The sequence below is a fragment of the Callorhinus ursinus genome, unplaced genomic scaffold, assembly GCF_003265705.2.
Source record: "Callorhinus ursinus isolate GAN/ISIS: 27379988/994484 unplaced genomic scaffold, GSC_fseal_2.0 scaffold1, whole genome shotgun sequence".
NCBI classification, from domain to species: domain Eukaryota; kingdom Metazoa; phylum Chordata; class Mammalia; order Carnivora; family Otariidae; genus Callorhinus; species Callorhinus ursinus.
Genome location: NW_027397063.1, coordinates 142,895,718 through 142,919,049, shown reverse-complemented (window position 1 = coordinate 142,919,049; position 23,332 = coordinate 142,895,718). Strand labels below are relative to the sequence as shown.

Genomic DNA, 23,332 nt, shown 5'->3' with positions numbered 1-23,332 from the left:
AGACCCCAAAATGAGAAAGAACTGTTCCATGGAGAGGGGCCTGGTGGGCCACAGAAGCATGAAACGGTTGAAGGCAAAGAGTCATGCACTGGCATGCCAGTGTCCATCCTAGGACCAACCAGGGGAAGAAGGATTTTTAGGTATTAGGCCTCCATTCCTCCAGGAACAATGGACAGGCTCTCCCTATGTGGAGCAAGTGAGCAGAATGTTTGCACTTAGTTCTTTGGTGGCAGGACATAGTGCACCAACACCATGGCCGGGAGAAGAGAATGAAGTTGAGAACCGATTGAGTAGAGAACTTACGGTTGATAGTGGAGGGCAGCCACCCAGGGCCACCCAGGCTTGCAGCTGGAAGTCAGGGGAAAAGTGCCCTCAGGCTGTAGGGGCAGCTTACATATATGGCCAGCAGCCGGGGTTAGCTGGTTTCCCAGGCTCCCTGTGGATTAGCAAATTTGAATAATTTCACAGGTTCCAGGGCATAAGGGCTGTCACTCGTTGTCTGGTACCGGGCCCCAAAAGCAGGTAGGGCTGGGGCTGGTGTGTCATGGCCTGGACTGTGAGAGTCTGTGGGGAAGTGGTTGAGGTGTTGACTTAACCAGTTGCTTAAGGGGAACTGACTGGCCTCTAGCTAGAGTTTCAGAACTGAGTCAAGACACCTCTTAAAAAATAAATTAAAGGGGTGCCTGGGTGGCTCAGTTGGCTAAGCGTCTGCCTTCGGCTTAGGTCATGATCCCGGGGTCCTGGGATCGAGTTCCCCATCGGGGTTCCTGCTCGGCGGGGAATCTGCTTCTCCCTCTCCCACTCCCCCTGCTTGTGTTCCCTCTCTTGCTGTGTCTCTCTCTGTCAAATAAATAAAATCTTTTAAAAATTAATTAAATTAAAAACATGATATTACCCAGAGTGGTTTTATCTTGCTTGCCTACTCGGATTCACAGGCCTGGGCCCCATGAGTTGCAGGTGCCATGGAACAAGTGCCGAGATTGATGGGTGATGCAGGGCAAGGGGCAGGACAAACCCCACGGGCCACGGGTTTGCTGACCGAGATGTCAGAGCATTGCTGTCTTGGATTCAAGTGCTGCCTGGGGCATGATCCTGCCTGCAGTGAAAAAGAGACATTAGCTGTCTCCACCAGATGATTAGAGTAGTTGGCCAATATCAAGCGTCTACCCTTATGCTTTATAACTGCATCCCATCTATTCTCTTCATAGCCCTTATGATAATTTGCAATTATATATTCATCAGAGATACAGATTACCTTCTTCTTATTATTTATATTATTAAACGTTGTGTTATATATTTGCTTATTTGTATCCATCTTTCTCACTAGAACATTAACTCCAGTGAGGACGTTATTCTCCAAAGAATACCCAGAATCGGCAATCTGGAATATTTGTTGAATGAGTCGGTAAACAAAAAAAAAGGAATAAGTAGTTGAATGTAACTCTCCTCCCTCACTAAGCAATTTTCTGGTCTTGGCAATGTTCTTTTATAGCATAAGACAATCCCTATCACACTGTCAAGAAGGTGTCTGGTATTGATCATAAAATTTTAGCTTGTGTTCCAGTGAGTGCCTTATTCTTATATGTGGTTTAGTTACCATGGGCCGTATGCTCAGGGACAGCCCACCTTTGGCCATGGTAAAGAATGAGTCTCTATCTAGACTGTAAAACCAGCGGTTGGATCCAGGCAGCATCCTTTTTCACTCTTAGGAAAAGGTGCCTCCCCCCACCTCCAGCTTTATTCCTTACTTCCCGTTTCTACCAAGCCATCAGCAAAGTCATTGGACTTGACGCTAACACACGGTTTCTTTAGATTATTAGGTTAAGTAAAATCTGCTGGAGCTAGAAAGTTTTTTCTACATCAGCTTTCATCCTTGTTGCTTAATTAAATCCCTCACCTGGGAAAAGAGTGATTTTCAGCCATCTTGCTTTCTGTGGCCTCAGCACGGAGCTGTGACTGTTGAAATACCAAAATGCCACTCGTGTTTAATGCTTCAGGTGCAACAAGCCTGTTCTATTTGGAATCCCCTACAAAGATAGATATTAACTGAGAATTGAAAATGACAGCAAAATAGATTGAATCAGAATGGCAAAATGAGCCCACGGATCTACTTCCTCTCTTGCTCCAATCCCTTAAAATATCAGAAAATATATTTTTTTAAGAATACCTCCATTACAGTACTAGAAAACAAGAAATAATAGTATCCAAGACCCCCAAATTGTGAGAAGTTCCTGGCAAACTACAGCAAATAGGGGCACATTCAAGGAGACACCGAACTTACAGCAAATTAATTGAAGAACATGAGGGTGTCTCTGGTGGCTTGATTGCACGAATGACCCAAATTCTTCACCCTTTCCTGTACCATGCCATTTGCCATGGGACTTTACAGTTCCTGTCACCACATAGGTGGAGCCCCTGTCCCATCCCTTGAGTCTGACTGGCCTCATGACATGCTTTGCCCAATAAAATGAGGCAGAAGTGACAATGTATCAATTCCGAGCCTGGCCTTGGAGGCCTTAGGTGTTTTGCATGTTTCCATTTGCTGCTTTTAAAATTCTGGCATTGCCATGAATGTGCGAATTAGCCTTCTGGGGTATGAGAATCAGGAAATATGGCAAAGTCTCCCCAGTCATCCCAGCCAACAGCCAGCCAACACCCAGGCATGCGAGTGAGCCATTATTTTGTGGCTGTCTGTTACACAGCATTATCATAGCAATATATGACTGATACAGACTCCCAGCTGTGTTCATGACACCACATTACTGCTTATAATGAGCAATAGGCAGCAATGGTGTTTGACTCCAGAATCAAAGGAACACCTAAACTCAGAAGAAAGGGAACCCATGCCTAAGGGAGGGCTCCTTTGTGAGCACAGAAGTCTGAGAAAGACAAAGAGCTGTGTTTCAATAACTCTAGACCCCAGACCATCTAGAGAGCAGGGGGAGGGAAGGAAAAGGCAGCTGTACTTAACAGGAGAATAAACTGACCTCTCCCTCACCAAGGTTAAGAGAGAGCCCTGCCCTGTTTTAGCCATTGGAGTATGGTAGGAGGCTTCAGGCTGCTTGCCTGCTACATTTTCAAGCATCTAAAAATGAGATGCCCCAATCGACCCACCCTGCTCTCTTAAGCAGAGCCTGAAAGTAGTCCTTGTACTTGGGAGAGAGACACAGTGCAGAAGCAGATGCATGTAATAGCAGAGAATCTCGCCCAGCTTTCCACACCCATCTACCTCTGTGTTCAGCCATTAATGTAAAGAAACAACCAAAAAATACGGATGTTGAAGAAAATTCCTTGACAAGAAGGAGAAGCGACAAAGAGGAGGCCAACCAATTCTAGAGGAAACAAAGAATTCAATAAAGGAAAGAAATATTGTTTTAGGGCACCTGGGTGGCTCAGATGGTTAAGCGTCTGCCTTCAGCTCAGGTCATGATCCCAGAGTCCTGGGATCGGGTCCCGCATCGGGCTCCCTGCTCCTTGGGAGCCTGCTTCTCCCTCTGCCTCTCTCTCTCTCTCTCTCTCTGTCTCTCATGAATAAATAAATAAAATCTTAAAAAAAAGAAATATTGTTTTAAAAACATAATAATATCCTCAGCCAGATCTATTATAATATGACATCCATAACAGAAAGTGGCAAATATGAATAGGAAGCTTCCAGAAATAATAAAGAACCCTTCTCTATATGTAAAAATAAAGCTCATATTGAGGCAACTGTGTGGTTCATTCAGTTAAGCACCTGACTCTTGATTTCAGCTCAGATCAGGATCTCATGGTTATGGGATCAAGCCCCGAGTCAGGCTCTGTGCTCAGCATGGAGTCTGCTTGAGATTCTCTCTTTTCCTCTGTGTCTGCCTCTTCCCCTATGCTCACTCTCTCTTTCTCTCTCTCTCAAAATAAAGAAAACCTTTCAAAAAATAAAGCTAGTATTGTTTTTTAAAATACAGCGTGGAAATAATACTTGTTTTGAATGTATAACATAACTATTTTCATGGGTGGGAAGAACTGAGAAAAAGTCATGTTTATTTTACTTCTATTTATTTTAGGATTATTTGTATAAATGAAAAGCTATTACTTGTGACTCTGAAGTGTCATCTTTTTCTCCCCCCACCCACCTTCCCCACTTAACCTGTTCATTCTTCATTATAGGCCAGGAGACATGATTACTCTTCTAGAAGACACCAATGAAGACTGGTGGAAAGTAAGTATTTCTATTTCTTTAAAAAAAAAAAAAAGAATCCTTTGGTAACTGTAATTACAACAAATGCTAGAATTGTGGATGCATGCCTCCTTTTTCTTTTCAGGGGAAAATTCAAGACAGGATTGGCTTCTTTCCAGCCAACTTTGTTCAGAGAGTACAACAAAATGAGAAGATTTTTAGATGTGTTAGGACCTTCCTTGGGTGTAAAGAACAGGGGCAGATGACACTGAAAGAGAATCAGGTGAGTAAAGCATGCAAGCACATACCAGGTACGACCAAAACAGAGAAACATTCACTAATAAACATAACAATACACATAAATCTGAATGAATGGGGTCATATTCAAAGTATTCACTTTGAGAAAAGATAATACTCACTCTGGTGGTATTATGTAGTGTAGTAGAATCTAAACCTGCTAAGCCAGAATGTTAGGAAGCTCCTTTGGTGGTATCTGTTCACAAGAGGAAATGTACATAACGTTATAGCAGTAGGGTAAGGACATCTATCTGGTCCTGGTCCTTTTCTCTGAGGACCGCTGGTTTCTGATGTGGACACCTACCCCAGTTTGGGCTCTGTGCTGTTCTCCACCAATGTGTGGTTAATTTTTCATAGTTTCTTGGGAATACTTTGTTGTTACTTGCTGAGGATTCCACAGTTCATTGCATTTGCCTCCAGTCACAAAGGCCCTTCTAAGTAAGGTCTCCTTGTCCAGACTCTAAGCTTCTGCCTTTTCACTGGAATCCAAGACACCTTCACATTGCTGCATAAAACATAGTCAGGACATAAGTAACCAGGAACTGTCTCACACCAGTGCCCAGATGTCTCCGTACATCTAATCTAGAGGTGTCTGGCGCCATCTTGCTCTAGTGCCATGTTGACACTGTCAATTTCCTGAGAAGTGAGGTATGAACCCCTTGCACATGTATGTCTTCAAGCTCCATGCTTCTTGCTCCCCCATCTCACTCCTGGAATATTGACAGACACAAAAGGACAAGACACACGGTCAGATCTCTGTCCTAACTCTGCCTCTCTTTGCCTTCTTTCAGCAGAGAGAGGGCTTCCTACTGCCCCTTCTTCTCTGACTCCAACTTCCTCATGTCAGATCCTAGATCCTCACTATAAGGTATAATAATACTCTAAGACCTCCACGTTTGCTCTTGGTGTATCTGGGGATGATTTGAGAAATCAGACATTAGAAATTTCTTCGGTCTCCTAATAAAGTCTCACAATTAACTCTAATTTCCAATTTTGGAAGCCAAAGCCTTGACTTTCTTTCTGTCTCCACTTTTGGTATGATAATTCTAATACTTCCTAAGGCAATTAATGCCTCTGGTTGGAAATGGTGAGGTTCACCCTACAAAGAGGTACAAAATGAAAAACGTATTAATAATTTTAATACTATCCCAAGGTGCCTGGGTGGCTCAATCGGTTAAGCTTCTGCCTTCAGCTCAGGTCATGATCTCAGAGTCCTGGAAAAGAGCCCCACATCAGCCTCCCTGCTCAGCAGGGAGCCTGCTTCTCCCTCTGACCCTCAGATAAATAAATAAAATCCTTTAAAAAATGATAATAATTTTAATACTATCCCTGTTCAATAGCATTGCCTAAAACACATCTTAAATGTCATTTTTGTAATTGCCTACAAAGATAGTTTCTAAGTCCCATAAGACTTTATATTACTTTATATTTACACTACTTTATATCTGATTTATAATCTTTAAGTACTGGTTTACCTAACCGTTCAACAATTTTATATGCCACATGGAGTGCCAAATGCTTGATCATCTTCAAACTAACAAGTACAAAGAATAATGATTTACCTTCTCTTTATGGCTATTTAAAAGAAAATCCTTTATATATAGCCCCTGATTCACAGAGAGGAACAAATTAATACAGTCCTAGACATTGCCACAGTGATAATTATTAAAAGTATCATCATTATTATTACTTACTATTTATGTCATACATATATATTTATAAAGCATATATACCTATGATATTTTACTTGAGATCCCACACATGCCCTAAGAATTTTATTGATTAATTATTCACTATTTATATTTTATAAATGATGAAACAAAGGCTCATAGAGGTTATATGCCTTACTCAAGGGGGCAAAAACCTGGTAAGTAGCCAGGCTGGAACTTCCTTTTTTTTTAAGATTTTATTTATTTATTAGAGAGAGAGAGAAAGAGAACGAGCAGGAGGGAAATGAAGCAGGCTCCCCGCTGAGCAGGGAGCCTGACATGGGGCTCGATCCTAGCACCCTGGGATCATGTCCTGAGCGGAAGGCAGACGCTTAACCTACTGAGCCACCCCGGCGCCCTGAGGTTAGAACTTAAACATAGGTCTGCAAACTCCAAGCCAGTGCTTTCCACTGAGCCATGTGCCCTGGACAATGTGGAACCAGCTTGGAGCAGTACAGCATCATTTGCATAGGTTGGCTCCCAGGAAGGCAAATGTTATAAAGGCAAGTATCTTAGGACCAGAGAGCCCCTTGGGAATAAAGCCTTGCTTCTATAAGTGCCCTACTGGGTCATCCTTGAATCCAGGCAATGGAATCATCCTCGTCAGATGGAGACCATATCTCTAATGCCACACACATACCCCACACAGCAAACAGGCACTTTTCCCATGCCAGTGCTTCTCCAATTGTACTCAACTATATCATCCCTGTTCCAAAAACTTGGAAGGTCTTTTGAATGAAATAAATTCAAGAAGGATATCCATCTTTATTGGCAAAGTGTTATTAAATATTTTGCTAGCATATTTGATTTTTTTCCTCAGAATAATCTTGTGCTTCCCCACTTGAAACTGAACATTGTTTTATGTTGTTAATATACAAGTTAGTGAAATCAGAGGCAAATTAAAATTTGCTCAAATTGATCAATTTCTAGAAGCAGAACATCCACTCAGTGACTCTTACCAATTCCTTGGCTGTAGTCCCCAAAATGGTCTTTTCTGTGAATGGGCTCACACCTGCCTTTTCCACTCTCATGGTTGAACTGCCATCTTCCAGGATGGGGGTGGGTAGGGGAGAGGCAAACAATCCAACCTCTTCAATTAGACATGTTCAAGACACAACACAGTATTTCAGCCTAAACCAGGAACCAAATGGATCTGCCCATAATCCTTTAAAAATGTTCCATAAGCCCTGATATTTCTGAGAGTGTGGTTTGGACCACCTGAATCATAATCACCTGGGAGCTTGTTGAAAACTGGACTCCACCCCAGACCTGCAGAAGCAGAACTTCTCAGGGAAAAAGCAGGGAATCTTTCTCTTTATAAACTCCCCAGGATCAAAGCTGAAGTTTGAGAATGACCTTCACTTCCATTCTCTCACTTTTAAATCCTATAGTAGTCCTGTGACAACTGAAGGCACTTTTATGTCCAGTTACATATGGATCAACAAAAGGCACTGAGGTCTCTAGCCCTACACAAATTCTCTATTTTCAATCTTTGGCATCAACGTGGCAACCGATTTTGGAAAAATGTCAGCCACTTGAAAGAAAATGTACATTTTAAATATCTACTATTGAGAAAAATTTTTTAAAATTTGGCTCCACTTTAGTGTCCTACTAAACCTTTTAGGCGTAAAATTTCAAAACATACTGGTCAAAATGAGGAGAGTATAACATAGTAGCAAGAACACGGATTCTAATGTCCTATAGAAATGGATCCATATCCTGTGTGATTTTGGCAAAGTAATCCCTGAATGTCAACATTCTTATCTGTAAAATCGGCATAGTAGCACCTCCCTCTTGACATGGGGTGAGAGTTAAACATGATCCCCTGTGTAAAATGCCAGCACAGTGCCTGGCCACCACCAATGTTTAGCAAGGTCCCCATGCTACCATCATTGATTCAGAGTGAGTTCCAGATTCGTCTGCAATGGCCAATGCCACCTAAAATTACCTAGTAAGCATCAGAAGATAGCCAGTATGATATTTGCAACTCTAAAAATATGAAGAGACAAATGCTCTTTAGCAGGGAAATAGAAGAAATTTGATTCTGAAAATAAATGCAGTGCATCTCTTTGATCAAATCACATTTCTACCTCTGGAGTTAATATGTCTTATAATTATTTTATTATTTTTTCACAGAGCTCTTGTTTCCAAAGAGAATCAAGTTAGCCTTTTGTTATGAACACAACTAGAGTTTGCACTAATGCCATAGTATGTTTTTTTCATTTTTAAAATTCAAAAAATGTCCTTATTAAATCGACTTTAAATACCATAAAAGTATTTCTTGAAATTCATCCATAGTTCTGCCATCCCAATAGAACTGTTTTTATTGATTCTTTGTGTTATGTCAAAGCTTTAAAGAAAAATAAGCAAATTATTTTTAAATTACAAAACCAAAATGCATTTATTGTGGAGAAAATTTGAAAAATACAAAAAAAGTATAAAGAAGAAAATAAAGATAGCAGGTAGTTCAAGCATCAAGTTATTATCGACATAAACAATTTGGTATATTTTCTACCAAAATTTTCTTCTAATTAATATTTTGGTGTATCATATTCTATATAGTGTTCTAAGTTTGTTTTTTTTAACTTAGTCACTAAATGTTTCTCAAACAGTTTTTAACAGTTCTATAACATTTTATCACATGAGGGTTTGGCAAACTATGGCTTATTGACCTATGGTCAAATCTGGTCCTGTTTTTAAAACAGTTTATTGGAACAGAGCTACATTCATTCATATGTGTATCATCTGAAGCTGCTTTCACACTGGAACAGCTGAGTTGAATGGTGGCAACAAAGACCATATGGCCTGCAAAGCCAAAAATATTTACTATTTGGTCCTTTACAGGAAAAGTTTTTCAACCCCTAGTCTAGATGTACAAGAATGTGCTTCAGTATTCCCATTATTGGATATTCCATTTTAATTTTTTTAATTATTTTAATTTTATTTTTTTATTTTTTTATTTTTTATTTTTTTTAATTTTATTATGTTATGTTAGTCACCATACAATACATCATTAGTTTTTGATGTGGTGATCCACGATCCATTGCTTTCGTATAACACCCAGTGCTCCATGCAGTACATGCCCTCCTTAATACCCATCACCGTGCTAACCAATCCCCCCCCTTCCCCTCTAAAACCCTGTTTATTTCTCGGAGTCCATAGTCTCTCATGGTTCATCTCTCCCTCCAATTCCACCCCCCTCATTTCTCCCTTCCTTCTCCTAATGTCCTCCATGCTCTTCCTTATGTTCCACAAGTAAGTGAAACCATATGATAATTGACTTTCTCTGCTTGACTTATTTCACTTAGCATAATCTCCTCCAGTCCCATCCATGTTGATGTAAAAGTTGGGTACTCATCCTTTCTGATGGCTGAGTAATATTCCATTGTATATACGGACCACATCTTCTTTATCCATTCATCTGGTGAAGGGCATCTCGGCTCTTTCCACAGTTTGGCTATTGTGGACATTGCTGCTATGAACGTTGGGGTGCATATGGCCCTTATCTGTGTCTTTGGCGTAAATACCCAGGAGTGCAATTGCTGGGTCATAGGGTAGCTCTATTTTTAAATTTTTGAGGAACCTCCACACTGTTTTCCAAAGTGGCTGTACCAACTTGCATTCCCACCGACAGTGTAAGAGGGTTCCCCTTTCTCTACAACCTCTCCGACATTTGTTGTTTCTTTCCCTGTCCATTTTTGCCATTCTAACTGGTGTAAGGTGGTATCTCAATGTGGTTTTGATTGGAATTTCCCTGATGGCTAGTGATGATGAACACTTTTTCATGTGTCTGTTACCCATTTGTATGTCTTCTTTGGACAAGTGTCTGTTCATATCTTCTGCCCACTTTTTGACTTGATTATTTGTTTTTTGGGTGTTGAGTTTGAGAAGTTCTTTATAGATCTTGGATACCAGCCCTTTTTCTGTAGTGTCATTTGTAAATAGCTTCTCCCATTCTGTGGGTTACCTCTTTGTTTTGTTGACTGTTTCCTTTGCTGTGTAGAAGCTTTTTATCTTGATGAAGTCCCAAAAGTTCATTTTTGCTTTTGTTTCACTAGTTTTTGGAGATGTACCTTGAAAGAAGTTGCTGTGGCCAATGTCAAAGAGGTTACTGCCTATGTTCTCCTCTAGGATTTTGATGGGTTCCTGTCTCACATTGAGGTCTTTCATCCACTTTGAGTTTATCTTTGTGAATGGTGTTAGAGAATGGTCGAGTTTCATTCTTCTGCATGTGGCTGTCCAATTTTCCCAGCACCATTTATTGAAGAAACTGTCTTTTTTCCATTGCATGTTTTTTCCTGCTTTGTCAAAGATTATTTGACCATAGACTTGAGGGTCCATATCTGGGTTCTCTATTATGTTCCACTGGTCTATATGTCTGTTTTTGTGCCAGGACCATACTGTCTTGGTGATCACAGCTTTGTAATATAGCTTGAAATCGGGATAGAGGGAACATTCCTCAAGTTCTTAAACTCCATCTATGAAAAACCCACAGTGAATATCATCCTCAATGGGGAAAAACTGAGAGCCTTTCCCTTAAGATCAGGAACATGTCAAGGATGCCCAGTCTTGCCACTATTGTTCAACATAGTACTAGAAGTCATAGCAACAGCAATCAGACAACAAAAAGAAATAAAAGGTATTCAAATTGGCAAAGAAGAAGTCAAACTCTCTCTTTTTGCAGACAACATGATACTTTATGTGGAAAACCCAAAAGACTCCACCCCCAAATTACTAGAACTCATACAGCAATTCGATAATGTGGCAGGATACAAAGTCAATGCACAGAAATCAGATGCTTCCTTATACACTAACAACACAACTGTAGAAAGAGAAATTAGAGAAACAATTCCATTTACAATAGCACCAAAAACCATAAGGTACCTCAGAATAAACCTAACCAAAGAGGTAAAGGATCTATACTCTAGGAACTACAGAACACTCATGAAAGAAATTGAACAAGACACAAAAAGATGGAAAAATATTCCATGCTCATGGATTGGAAGAATAAACATTGTTAAAATGTCTATGCTACCCAGAGCAATCTACACCTTCAATGCCATCCCGATCAAAATTCCAATGATATTTTTCAAAGTGCTGGAACAAACAATCCTAAAATTTGTATGGAATCATAAAAGACCCCGAATCGCCATTTTAATTTTTTTAACTATTGGTAATTGCAGCAAACATGTTTAAACCAAAATCTTTTGCTATAATTCTGATTATTTCCTTAGGATAGACTTTAGAATTTATAGACAAATAGATAAAAGATTTTTACAGCTTTGATACATATGACCAAATTGTTTCCAAAAAGGTTGTGCCAATTTCTACCCATGTTAGCTGTTTATGAGAATACTCAGGTGACCCCCACATCCTTGCCAAAATTAAACATTACTGTTTTTGATGTCTGTCATTTTGATAGCTCAATAACATTTCTATTAATCTGCATTTCCTGGATGGTTAAGGAGGATGAAGTTTTATCACACATAATCAGGCATTTGTATGCCTTTTATGAATAATCTGTTTATAAAATTTGCCTATTTTCTTACACTGTTCTCTATCTTTTAAAAATATTTACATCTGGTCTACCATATGTGGCCAAAATTTCCCCAGTTTATCATTTCCTTTTTTATCTTAATGCTTCTTCCTTTGGGAATTTAATTCTTTGGTTGGATTGGCTCTATTTTACCATATTTCCCCTCTAGTTTTATTTTTTTTAATTTTTATTCTAATTCAATCAATTAACATATAATGTGTTATTGGTTTCAGAGGTACAGGTCTGTGATTCATCAGTCTTATATAATACCCAGTGCTCAGTTACATCACATGCACTCCTTAATGTCCATCACCCAGTTATCCCATCCCTCCACCCCCACCCCCAGCAACCCTCAGTTTGTTTCCCGTGATTAAGAGTCTCTTATGGTTTGTCTCCCTCTCTGGTCTCGTCTTATTTTATTTTTTCCTCTCTTCCCCTGTGATCCTCTATAGTTTTAACTTCTTGATTGCTTTCCACTTCATCACTCTCTACTTCTTCCTGAGAGAACATTTTCAGATAGTGCCCCACTTCCTTTAATATTCTGAAGTTTCAATACAGTCTTCCACTGCTGCTAACATAGATTGAATTTAATGTGTATTGTCTGTAATGTTTTCTTCTCAACCAAACCCCTTCCACCCACAGAATGTTTTGATCCTTTCACCATGGTAGGCAGAACAAGAGCCCCATGTCCTCATCCCCAAAATTGAATATGTTGCTTCATGGCAAGAAAGACTCTGCAGATGTGGTGAAGTTAAGGATCTTGAGATAGAAAATTATTCTGGATTATCCAGGTGAGCCCAGTGTCATCATAGGTCCTTAGAACAGGAAGACAAGAGGGCCAGAGTCAGAGAAGGAAATGGGAGGATAGACACTGAGGTCAGAGAGAGAGAGAGAGAGAGATTTGAAGATGCTATGCTGCTAACCTTGCAGATGGAGAAAGGATCCAGGAGCCAGGGAATGCCTCTTAGAAGCTGAAGGTAAGGAAACAGATTCTCTTAGAGCCTCTAGAAGAAATGCAGCCCAGCTTTTATCTTGATTTGAGGACTTCTGATCTCCCAAACTGCAAGATAACTTTGTGTTCTTTTAAGCCATCAAATTAGTGGTAAGTTCTTACAGCAACTGTAGGACACTAATCCAGATTTCATGCAAAAGGGACTTTGCAGTTGTGATTAAAGTTATGGGCCTTGTGATAGGGAGATGTCCTAGATTGTGTGGGCTGGCCAGCTCCAATAACTTGAGCCCTTAAAAGCAGTGAGGTATATCCAGCTGGAGTCAGAAAGAGATAGCAGGAGGGGGCAGAAGAGAGATGAGGCAGAGAGGTAGGTTGGAGAGAGATTAAATGTGAGAAGGACTCAACCCACACTTACGGGATCTGAAGATACAGGAAGGGGCCACAAGTCAAGGACTGCAAGCAGCCTCTAGAAGTTGAGGATGATCCCTGACTGACAGCCAGCAAAGGAAACCGGGACTCAGTCCTACAACCTCAAGGAACTGGATTTAGCAACAGCCTAAATGAACCTAGAATTAATCCTCTCTTAGAGAAGTGAAGGAAGGAAGGAAGGAAAAGAATAGGGCCTTGTTGACTCCTTGATTTTAGCCTTATGAACCCCAAAGCAGTGAAAACTAGCCAAGCCCACCAGACATCAGACCTACAGAAGTGTAATAAATTGGGTTGTTTAAAGCCACTGAGTTTGTGGTAATTTGTTACAACAGCAAGAGCGAACTAATACACATCTCAGGTTACTCAAGTTGAGTCAATTTCATAAGGTAGATTTTACTCACATAATGAGAGGTCTGGATACAGGGAAGTTCTGGGATTCATAATTCAGCAGCTTGATTCCATGGTCAGGATCTAGATCTTCCACCCTTATGCTCTGCCATCCTTGAAATATTAGCCTCGTTTTCTAGTGATCACAGATGGCTGCAGCCACTACAAGAATCCCTTCCAGATGAAGAAGGAAATTTTCTTCTTAATGTATCTCTTTTAAGAGGAAAACAGACTTTCCCAGAAGTCCCCTAGAAGATATTCCATCCTGTTTCATTAGCTAGAACTGAGTCCCATGGGAATCGCTAGCAAGGAGAATCAAAACAGACTCGGACAGTTAGGATTCTCCTGAGTCAGGTAGGGTAGGAATGGACAACTGAACAAAAGTCTGGGCTCTGCTGCATGGGAAAAGAACAGATTATGACCATTGATATCAACCGACAGTGTCTGCCACAAATGATTTACTTATCCTAGAACAAAGAGTAGATTGGTGCAGAGCGGAGGATTTCCAGCTGAAAGATGAGTGGATCAGAGTGGGTCCAACTCAGCGTGCACTCATGGGTTTTCAGGTATCCTCAGCTGGGGGAGCAGGTAATAACGCACGGCTCTTGTGCTAACTTCTGTTATCTGAGAGGCGTTTATCCAATGTTGGTCTGCTGGGTCAAGTTAGGATTTTCCACTGTCATTGCCACTGCCATTGCTTTTTTCCCAACATTCTCAACTCCTGGAACACATGCAAAGCTACTTCCTCCTTCATGCAAGATCCCATGGTCTTTCTGTCTCCATTCCCACCCACTGTTTTATTTGCTGAGACCTTACCTCCCAGGAGACACTGATATGCCCCTACTTCCTGTCATTTCCTCTTTTTGGAGGACCACAGTTTCCCAATTAATGTAGAAAGAGAGGCATTGATTAGGAGGAGGGTAGGGTAAGAAGGAAAGGGTATATTTTGACTATATTAGAAAGTAGAGCCCGTAGTAAGATAGAAATGACTGTCCAGCTTTCTACTCAGGGCAGTTGCGGAATCTCTGTGCCTGGGGCAGACTTTGGATGAAGAGCTGTGTTTTAGGCTGGAAGATTCATCCTAGATCCAGCAGTACAACTTGCTTCAGTCATCAATTGAGTTGAGCTCCAGTGGTTGTAGGGGAATGCCTGTCAGCCTCCGGAATGGCTGCCAGTCCCAGTGCTCAGTGTTAGAACATTCAACCTCCCCACCCCCTATCTTTTCATAGGTAATTTGAGGGAAGACAGTCCAGAAGCTAGGCAAAAAATCTTTTCAAATAAAATGACTGCTCATCTAGTTTAAGTGGCAGCCCATTTGAATGTTAATGAGTTTGGAGGCAAGGCCTGGGAGACCTTAGATGTTATTAGCATATGTGCTCCCAGAAGTGGGTTAGACTATAGGGATTAAGCCAGGTAGGAAGGACCAGGAAGGGACTGAGCCAAGAGGGGCACTTAACTGGCAGGGAGCAGAATTTGGGGCAACATAGGAGAAGCAGAGGGCTGGAGAGTAGGTCAGCAACCAGATATCAAGGGGAGACAAGAATGGGGAAAATCTGGTCTACTCCTATAGTCCTGAAGAACTAGGGGGAGTGAGAGCAGGACGGTGGGTAAAGCCATAAATGCAGAAACCAGAGCAGAAACGTGTGATTGGGGTTATCATTAATAACAAATACTAAGTGGGATGCCTGGGTGGCTCAATCAGGATTGAGTGGCTGACTCTTTGTTTTGGCTCAGGTCATGATCTTGGGGTCCTGGGATTGGAGCCCCTCCTAGAGCTCCACGCTCAGTGGGGAGTCGGCTTCAGGGTAGGATTCCCTTTCTCCCTTTGCTGTCCCCCCTCCCTGCAAGTGCATGTGTGCTCTCTCTCTCAAAAAAAAAAAAAAAAAAAGAACACCAAGTCTGAGTGATGCCCTGGGGCTGGCAGGAGCCAAGCTGGATGGCTAGGTAAGCACTAGGCTGCTAGAGGTGCTGTGTTGAGTATGGTGGGTGCTGTTGTTGCTGCTCCATATATGCTGCATCCGCCTTGGTCCTGAGATGCCCAGGCCATCCCTGCTGCACACATGATGTCCCCCAGGCAGTCTGCAACACTGTCAGCAAGCAGGGTGGACAACCCAGGATTTGTCAGCAGTAGGAAGGAAATCAGTCCAGTCTTCAGAAGTCTGGCTGTCCAGAGAGCAAGAGAGGAAGGAAGTAAGAGAGGGAAAGAGGGAGGCAGGGAGAGAGAAGGAAGAAGGCCATCAGGTAACAAGAGAAGAAAGGAGAGGAGAGGACAGGAGAGGAAAAGGAACCAGTTTATATATATCTGGCTATCTTCCTCCTCCACTTAAAATCCTCCAACACCCAACTGTTGGTTGGTACTGGTAGTCATCTCTGCCTTTTTCCCCACACTGCAGAGCCCTGATTTTTGTTCTCTTGTCCAGGTCTACCTTCCATGACTCAGGAGAATCCTAATTGAATTGATCCTTGCTGGTAATGATTTCAGTAGTTGGCCAGTGCCCCAGTTCCAGTCAATGAGATAGGTCAGGTCAGCAAAGGGACCCTCTCCCTCATGAGTTCAGAAACTCATTCAAAAATTGTTAATGATTTATGTAGTCAGCTTACTAAATGTTGTTCACTAAATAATCAGTGATTAAAACACACAAGGCCCTTGTGCTCATCACACATGTCTGTTCTCCCAGTACTGCCCAATAAGCTCCATGAGAGCAGGGATCTGCCTTTTTTTTTCCCAGCTTCTGGAGTGGTAGCTAGCACACAGCAAGCACTCAATAAAAACTTGAAGAATGAATGAATGAGCAAATGAATGAATGAGTAAACGCAGAAAGTGGAGAATTAAAGGATCTCAGACATTGGGGGCATCTCTCATGTGGCCTGTCCAGTAAAACATTTGCTGGGATAATAAACTGTCCACTTTGTCTGGAACTGAGAAATTTCCTGAGATGTAGAATGTTCAGTGCAAAGACTGAGAAAGTCCCGGGCAAACCAAGACAAGTTGGTTACCCTATTCGTGACCGTCCAAAGCAAAGGAGTTCCTCTGATTCTCCTTCACCTCCCACCCTTCTCTACCCATAATCTTCTGGGTTCATTTTTCCATTCCATCTCAAAATGAAAGGAAATTTTTCCAACCTGGTTATTGCTTCCTAAAATGGCAGGTTCTCAAGCCTGATAAGCTATCTATTTGTACCATCAGAATTTTACATCCTAGACCCTTCATTTCTGGGAAGAGTACAGGCCTATTTTCAACCCTTTGTATTCATCTTTTTCAACTTCCTTTAGCTTCCTCATCTCTTTACCCATTGTCTGCTCCCAAGACTGTCCAAGCAGTGCATGGTGGGTACAGAACTCCTCGTCCTTTGGAAGGTCTCCCCAAATCAAATCACTACAGGGATGCCAACTAGGAGGTGCAGAACAAGTCAGTACATGCAACAAAGCATGAACATTTGTACATCTTAGCCTCCTATTTTTGAGACACCTGCCAACAACTCTTCCATTGCCTCTACCAAGCACTTTTTCTCTTCCACAATGAAATCTTTAGAGAGAAAAAGAGAAAATATAGGTTTGGAGTGTATATGGACATGCATCAACTGTCAGTGGGCTCTTATTAGACAAACTGAAATTTACTGTTAATGTAAACCAGGAAAACTCTGAAAATGACCCAAGAAGCTAATGGAGACCCAAACTGCAATCATTTTTTTGTTTGTTCTATGGCTTGGGGTAACGGTGTAAGGCTCTGAGCTCTCACCAGAATTTCAGTTGTCTGATTCCTTGCCCAAGTGTTCTCTGTATTCAACATCAACATGATAACAACATCTATGTGTATATATGTCAGTAAATTATTTTCATATTCATTTCTCTATTTAAATATTTCAATTGGACATTTTTTAAATAAGCATCCAGAACAAATCTGCACAAGGGAACAGGTGTAAAGTTTTCTACTGATGCAGATGGTTTGGACTGTTTAGTAACGATTGTTGAATTTGGGGCATATTTCAATAAGGGAGAAACTCAGTCTTTGACAGGTTTTAAAGGTAAATCCTGCTCTCAAGGCATTTTTATGGGTTCTTCTACGACCTGCCTATCACGAGTGTCCCTTGTCTGTGGTGTTCCTGGCATGGGCAGTGACAGGTCTTAGCCTTTGAAAATCAGGTGGTTCACCCTCCTTTTGGCAGCCACCTTACCCATCAGGCTCTAGCAGGATCTAACATGGCCCCAAGCCTATTTCTTTCCCTCAGCTCACCTCTGGCCTTTGGGAAACAGTCAACACATCTTCTCTTTTTACAAATTAACTCCTCTTTACTTCCCGGTGTGAGCCTCTTTCCAGTCAAGTTCATCACAGTTGAGTTTCTGAAACATGAACCAGAAACCAGTCCGTTGTATGTCCCAAACCCCAGGAGTCACAAATGAAGCTCTTTAAGTGTCCTGTTAAAGCCCCTTATTCCATGTGATATGGTTTCTGTTGATGCTCTGCCCACATCCCCTTCACTGGGTGGGTACACCCATCTCCTGGTTGCTGTATCAGCTAACAATTCACAGCTGCCCCTTACCCAGCTAATGCCCCTCTGAGGACCAAGAGCTGCCTCACCTGACAGGTCACACCTCTCACACCCACGTCAGCCAGTGGTCAATGACTGACATGGGGCCCAAGAGGCCAGACCCCTTGCCTCGAGGTGGGACCACTCCACGGGGTACTTCATGCTCCAGAGCTCCCTGTGGGATCAGGCTGAAGCTCATCTCCAACTGAGACCTCACCCTTGCTCAGCTCCTTCCCCTGTCCCCCGTGCTTCTCTCACTTCCCACCTCCTGAGAGCATGCCCTCAACAAGCCACTTCACAAGGATTCATGTCTCAAGTTCTGTTTCTAGGGAATCCAACCTAAGACATAACCTACCACCCATGGAAGCAGGTTGAGTGGGTGAAACTCACAAGACCCTATCAGCTCTTTGCAAAAACCATATGACCATCTGACCATATCCACACTTCATGCCCTTCAGTGGTAAGTGGCAGTGATAAGTGCCAAGGGTATTCAAATGGATTTTAACCACTTTCTTGTTAAGTCCAGCACAGGTGGGTGAGGGGAGATGTTAGCATCTGTTTGCTTTGCTAGGGGCCAGGAATGGAATAGCTTCCTTTGACTTCCTGATATGATATGTATAAACTTCCAAGCACATGACAGGAGCCAGCTATTCATCTGGATCTTTATAATAATATACTGAGGACTCATTGCATGCCACATGCTAAGTTTTCTGGTAAGCATTATATCATTCTGTCCTCATAGGGACTCTTCAGGGGGACACAATATAATTAATCCTATTTTATTGATCTTCATTCATAAAACTCAGAAAACATTCAGCAACTGGGCCTAGTTCCAAACCCAGGTGCTGCCTAATATTTATTCAACCTTTTTCTTACAGAGCCAGTCTCCCCCCTCCCCCCCACCTGAAACTGCTCTCTCTTTTCCAATTTGGTGCTCCTGGCCTCAGTCCACAGTGATTCAAGCAGCTCCTAATTTCTTCCTTGTTGACACTTTGATGTTTTCTTCCATGGCATTCAGATCTGCGTGACTTCCGAAGAGGAGCAGGACGGCTTTATCAGAGTCCTCAGTGGAAAGAAGAAAGGCCTCGTCCCCCTGGATGTCCTAGAAAACATCTGATTGCTGGCCCCTCCTGCCTTTGCAGTGGCCGGGCTCCGCTGCGATGCCTCATCTCACACTGTGTTCACGCAGAGGAGCTGCCACACTGACCCGCCCCCCCTCCCCGGGAAACAGTGAGACAAGACTCACGGATCTGAGACTGGGGTACCAGCCACAAGACAGAGGCCCCATCTCACAGCATTGCCGGGCTGCCCAAGGTGGGGGTAAAGCTGAGAGAGCTGAGTGCCGTGCAGGTGGCAGCAGCGGCAGGGCGGTAGCCACAGCTGTCCCTGAGGGCCCACCTCATCCCCATCCATGTGATGTAAGTTAGCCCACTGGAGTGTGCTCCAGCTCACGGCGTGGGCCCAGTGCGAGGCTCGGATCCCCACAGCCAAGTGTGATTCTGGTTCCAGACGCGTGTCCCCAGTGCTCGCCCATCCGCATCATCACATTTGCGGTCTCTCTGCAGAGCATCAGGAAGTCCTGCTTCCCAGCCCCCAACATGGGAGGGCTCCCCGCAGCCCCCTCACTTTGTGATTGCACTGTCTCTTCTGTCCTCCGAGTGAGTCCTAGGGGTGCCATGAGATGTGAGGGCTGAGCTGGTGGCACCAGCTGCTGTTCTAATTACCGACAGAGGTGCCAGAGAAGCACATGAGGCACCGATACAGAGGGCAAAGTGGGAGTAAGATGGGGCAGAGAGCCCGATTTATTGAAGATTATGCAGCCCCTTCAGTTAGGGAAGCACTTCCCTGCAGAGATGAACCTGGGAAAGAGAATGGGGCAAAAAGTCCCAGCAATGAGCCCCTTTCGTTTCACGTCCTCTGTACAAGGGGCAGCATTTTCCCTCATGCCATCCTGGAGGACCCCCTTTTGGAGGCTCAGCCCACCTTGCAGAGAACCAGAAACATGGAGGAGAACCAATAGCATCTTAGGAGAAAAGTAGCCAAATCAAAATCCATTCTTCTTTAGGGCAGTATATTATACCCTAGCAGATGTGAAATGGAAACGAATCCTTAGTGCTTCATCCCTCAGAAAGTAGAGGAACTTGGGTCCTATTTAGCATCAAGTAGGGGAGTCTCTTTTACTCTACACTTGTACTAATGTTTACAAGCATTCGATATACTGTGATGCCTTCCTCCGCAAGCCTCCTCCTAGCATTCAAACTTGCATCTGATTACTTAGTCATTAATATGGTTGAACTTCAATTCACAGTGACCTTGGGATCAATGTCAGCTCAATTTATTTTGTTACAGAGCAATAAAAGCATTAGAACAATTGGTTTTTAAAAGACTTAAGTGGGTACATCTTATGCATGTAAGCATTACTTCCCAAACCCTAGTATCATTAATCTCCATTTATTTCTTTTGTTACTGCTCAGCATGATGTTGGGAGTGAGAGGGGATGGCTGCTGGTTTAACAGTAGTTTGGTTGCCTTACTATCATTTTAAAGCCAGCATCCAGAATTTTCTCCCTCTCCAGTACAACCTGCAAAACTGAGTGTACAGAGTCAAAGAGTGTACCGAGAACCAGGGTGGATAATACGACTGCCGTTCTCTAAAATGGAATGCCAGAGGACAAACACTCTCTGCCTCTAATTGAGGATTCCACAGTGGCTGGGAGGAGCATAGAAAACGTGTGTCCTGATCTCTTCTTTCTGGTGGAGTATCCACTGAAGTTTTTGGGTACAGTGGTGTCATATCCTAGACAAATTTAACTTGCATTAAAAAATCAGTTTGCCTTTGGAAACCGAATAGAAGGAGGCTGCTGTAGGCAGCCAAGGTGGTCCCCCAGTGGTCCCCCACATCCTGATATTCTCGCCTTTGTGTAGCCCACTCCCACATTGAATCAGGACTGATCTTATGTGACCAATAAAATACAGCGGAAGTCCTACCACATGACATCTGAGGCTAGGCCAAAGAAGTCCTTGAAACTTCTGTCTTGCTCTCTGGGAACATTCGCCCTTGGAACCCTGAGCCACCATGTAAATTTATCTACTCTGAGGCCACCATGAGGGAGAGGCCCAGTGGACAGACCACATGTGTCTGCAGCTGGGAGCCCGGACATCAGCAGCCATCCCTGCTGGGCCTGCCCAAGTGATAGATTTATGAACAAAATAAATCTGATTTGGTGGTTTTTAAGTCACTACGTTTTGGAGTGATTTGTTTTACAGAAATAGATATCTAGAGCAGGGACTCATAATTTGAGCCAATGTTAGAAAGGAGAAAAAACACACATCCTGCACAAGGAGGCCCAAAAGATTTTACAAACATCAACTATTGGTGGACAATGAACCCTCCCAATGCAAGATATCTGGTGTTCCTTAAAGATCTGGAGTCTTGCAGATATCAGAGAAAAAGCTGTTCTTCGGTGCAGATTGCCATGGATGTTCGCGCGCACACACATACATACCCAGACTTTAGGAGCCACAGCATTTATTCTCCTCCTGCCTGTCTGCAGAAGTGGCAAGGACAAAGACAGCTGTGACCTAGCAAGCCCTGAAGATTTCCAAGATTCAAGAAATGGCGAGGAGAAGATCCACAATTTGGGAATGGGAGTGAGATGAAGGCCTCAAGAGACAGATTCTGGAGAGGGAGAGAGTTGGAGAGGAAGTGCTAATATGAAGGGAAAAGGGGGGAGCCTGAAGGGATATTCTTCATAGTGTGAGAGAACAGCCTTGTGCCCCCTCACCGCCTGCCCCTGCCTGCAGCTAAGGGAGGGGGCATATCTAACTGGAACAGGGATGCTGTGCCCTATACTCCATCACCAGTGCTGTAGGACTTGGATTCTGTCGAGGTGAATTTGAAGTGAAGAACTGATTAAACCTTCCTCAGGGCTTCAGGATGTAAAGAATAGAACTTTTTTTTACCCCATCACTAGCAGATAACTGAGACTACTTTAATGTGGGCTATGGGCTACAAAGAGAGTCCATGTGTAGATGTCCAACTGACTACTAGTAGGGTTGATTTCACAGACCACCTCCTTCCTCACCTCTACACACCAAACACACATACACACGCTCCCATCAAGAAGAAGAGTCCAGCATCTGGGTCATATATTTAAAGCAACCAATGAGATGGTACATGGTAGGCACTTTTTAGAGTTAGTGTTCTTCACTCTTAAAGGGGGGAAAATAAAATCAGGGGGAAGTATCAAAAACTAATGATGTAATGTATGGTGATTAACATAACAATAAGAAATTTTAAAAAGATCCATCTAATGAAGTCACAAAAAAAAAAAAGTCAGGGAGAAGGTCATGGTACATGTAAATAGTCTGGTGCCAAGTACTGCTAAAAGGTAAAAAAGCAGCATGGAGGCCCAAAAACCAGTCCAGGTCTCTGAAAAGGGTCAGGAAGGGAACCTACTGGTTGACCTTAGCCTAGAACCAGGTGCAGGCAGCTGTAAAAAAGTGTTGTGTGCTCAACTAGCTTAGATTTAAATAAAATAAACCAGGCTTCTTTACTCAGGATTTCCCAGAGCCTTTAATTTCCTAATTTTCACAGTAAATATATAAAAGGGGATTTAGACTCATGGAACACCTATTAGGATCAACTTGACTATTCCAAGGCACATAGTTCAGAAAATGCTGTGGTAGAGAATTCTCATATAATATCAGATCCATCTAACACCCTCTCTCTCTTCCTACATCTCACTAAGATACCCATGAAATACTGAAAAGGACAAAAGTGCATAATCATAGTAAAAATGGAGGTTGAAAGACAATCTACTCTGGAATCAGTATTTAGGGAGTAGGATAAAGTGGGATGTGTCCCCAGTGGGTGAAAAGCTCAGGAAGAAGAGTAACTTTCTCATGCTCTAATGGCTTTAGCAAATACTGAGCAGTAGGGCATAGGCTGGTATAAATCTGGGAGTAAAAGAGAGTTCAGCATTGCCCAAAATAGCCTCCCCAGGAAACTGAGTGAGCAGGTGTGTTCCATAGCTTTAACACAAAACAAAAATCCTTACGAATAACTCGGACAAAAAAAAATTAAAACTGGTTTAATGATATCCCATAACAGTGTCTTAGATTTTGCTCAGTTGCTATTCTGTTGTGTGTTTTGTAGAACACCTGGTGTTTTTGACCCTTAGAACATATTTGTTTTTTCCTTAGCTTCCAATAAGGAGTTTTAAATAGTCCTCAATCTTCCCCTGGGTAATAAAAATGTAACTGTACCTCAAAACATTAACAAGATAATAGCAATTTATTTTATAGTTCCTTTTTAAAAATGAAAAAGTAGCAGGGTTTT

At 42.5% G+C, this 23,332-nt stretch overlaps 1 protein-coding gene across 1 annotated transcript in view; it reads left to right on the top strand.

Moving 5' to 3' along the window:
• STAC (SH3 and cysteine rich domain) overlaps window positions 1–21,607 on the top strand; it is a 159,049-nt gene extending 137,442 nt beyond the window's left edge. Inside the window, exons 9-11 of the mRNA XM_025871031.2 lie at window positions 4,144–4,195; window positions 4,299–4,436; window positions 19,011–21,607. Of these exons, the coding sequence (XP_025726816.1) occupies window positions 4,144–4,195; window positions 4,299–4,436; window positions 19,011–19,109 (289 nt within the window). The 3' untranslated portion in view covers window positions 19,110–21,607. The remainder of the gene's footprint in view (window positions 1–4,143; window positions 4,196–4,298; window positions 4,437–19,010) is intronic.
• Window positions 21,608–23,332: the final 1,725 nt, after the last annotated feature.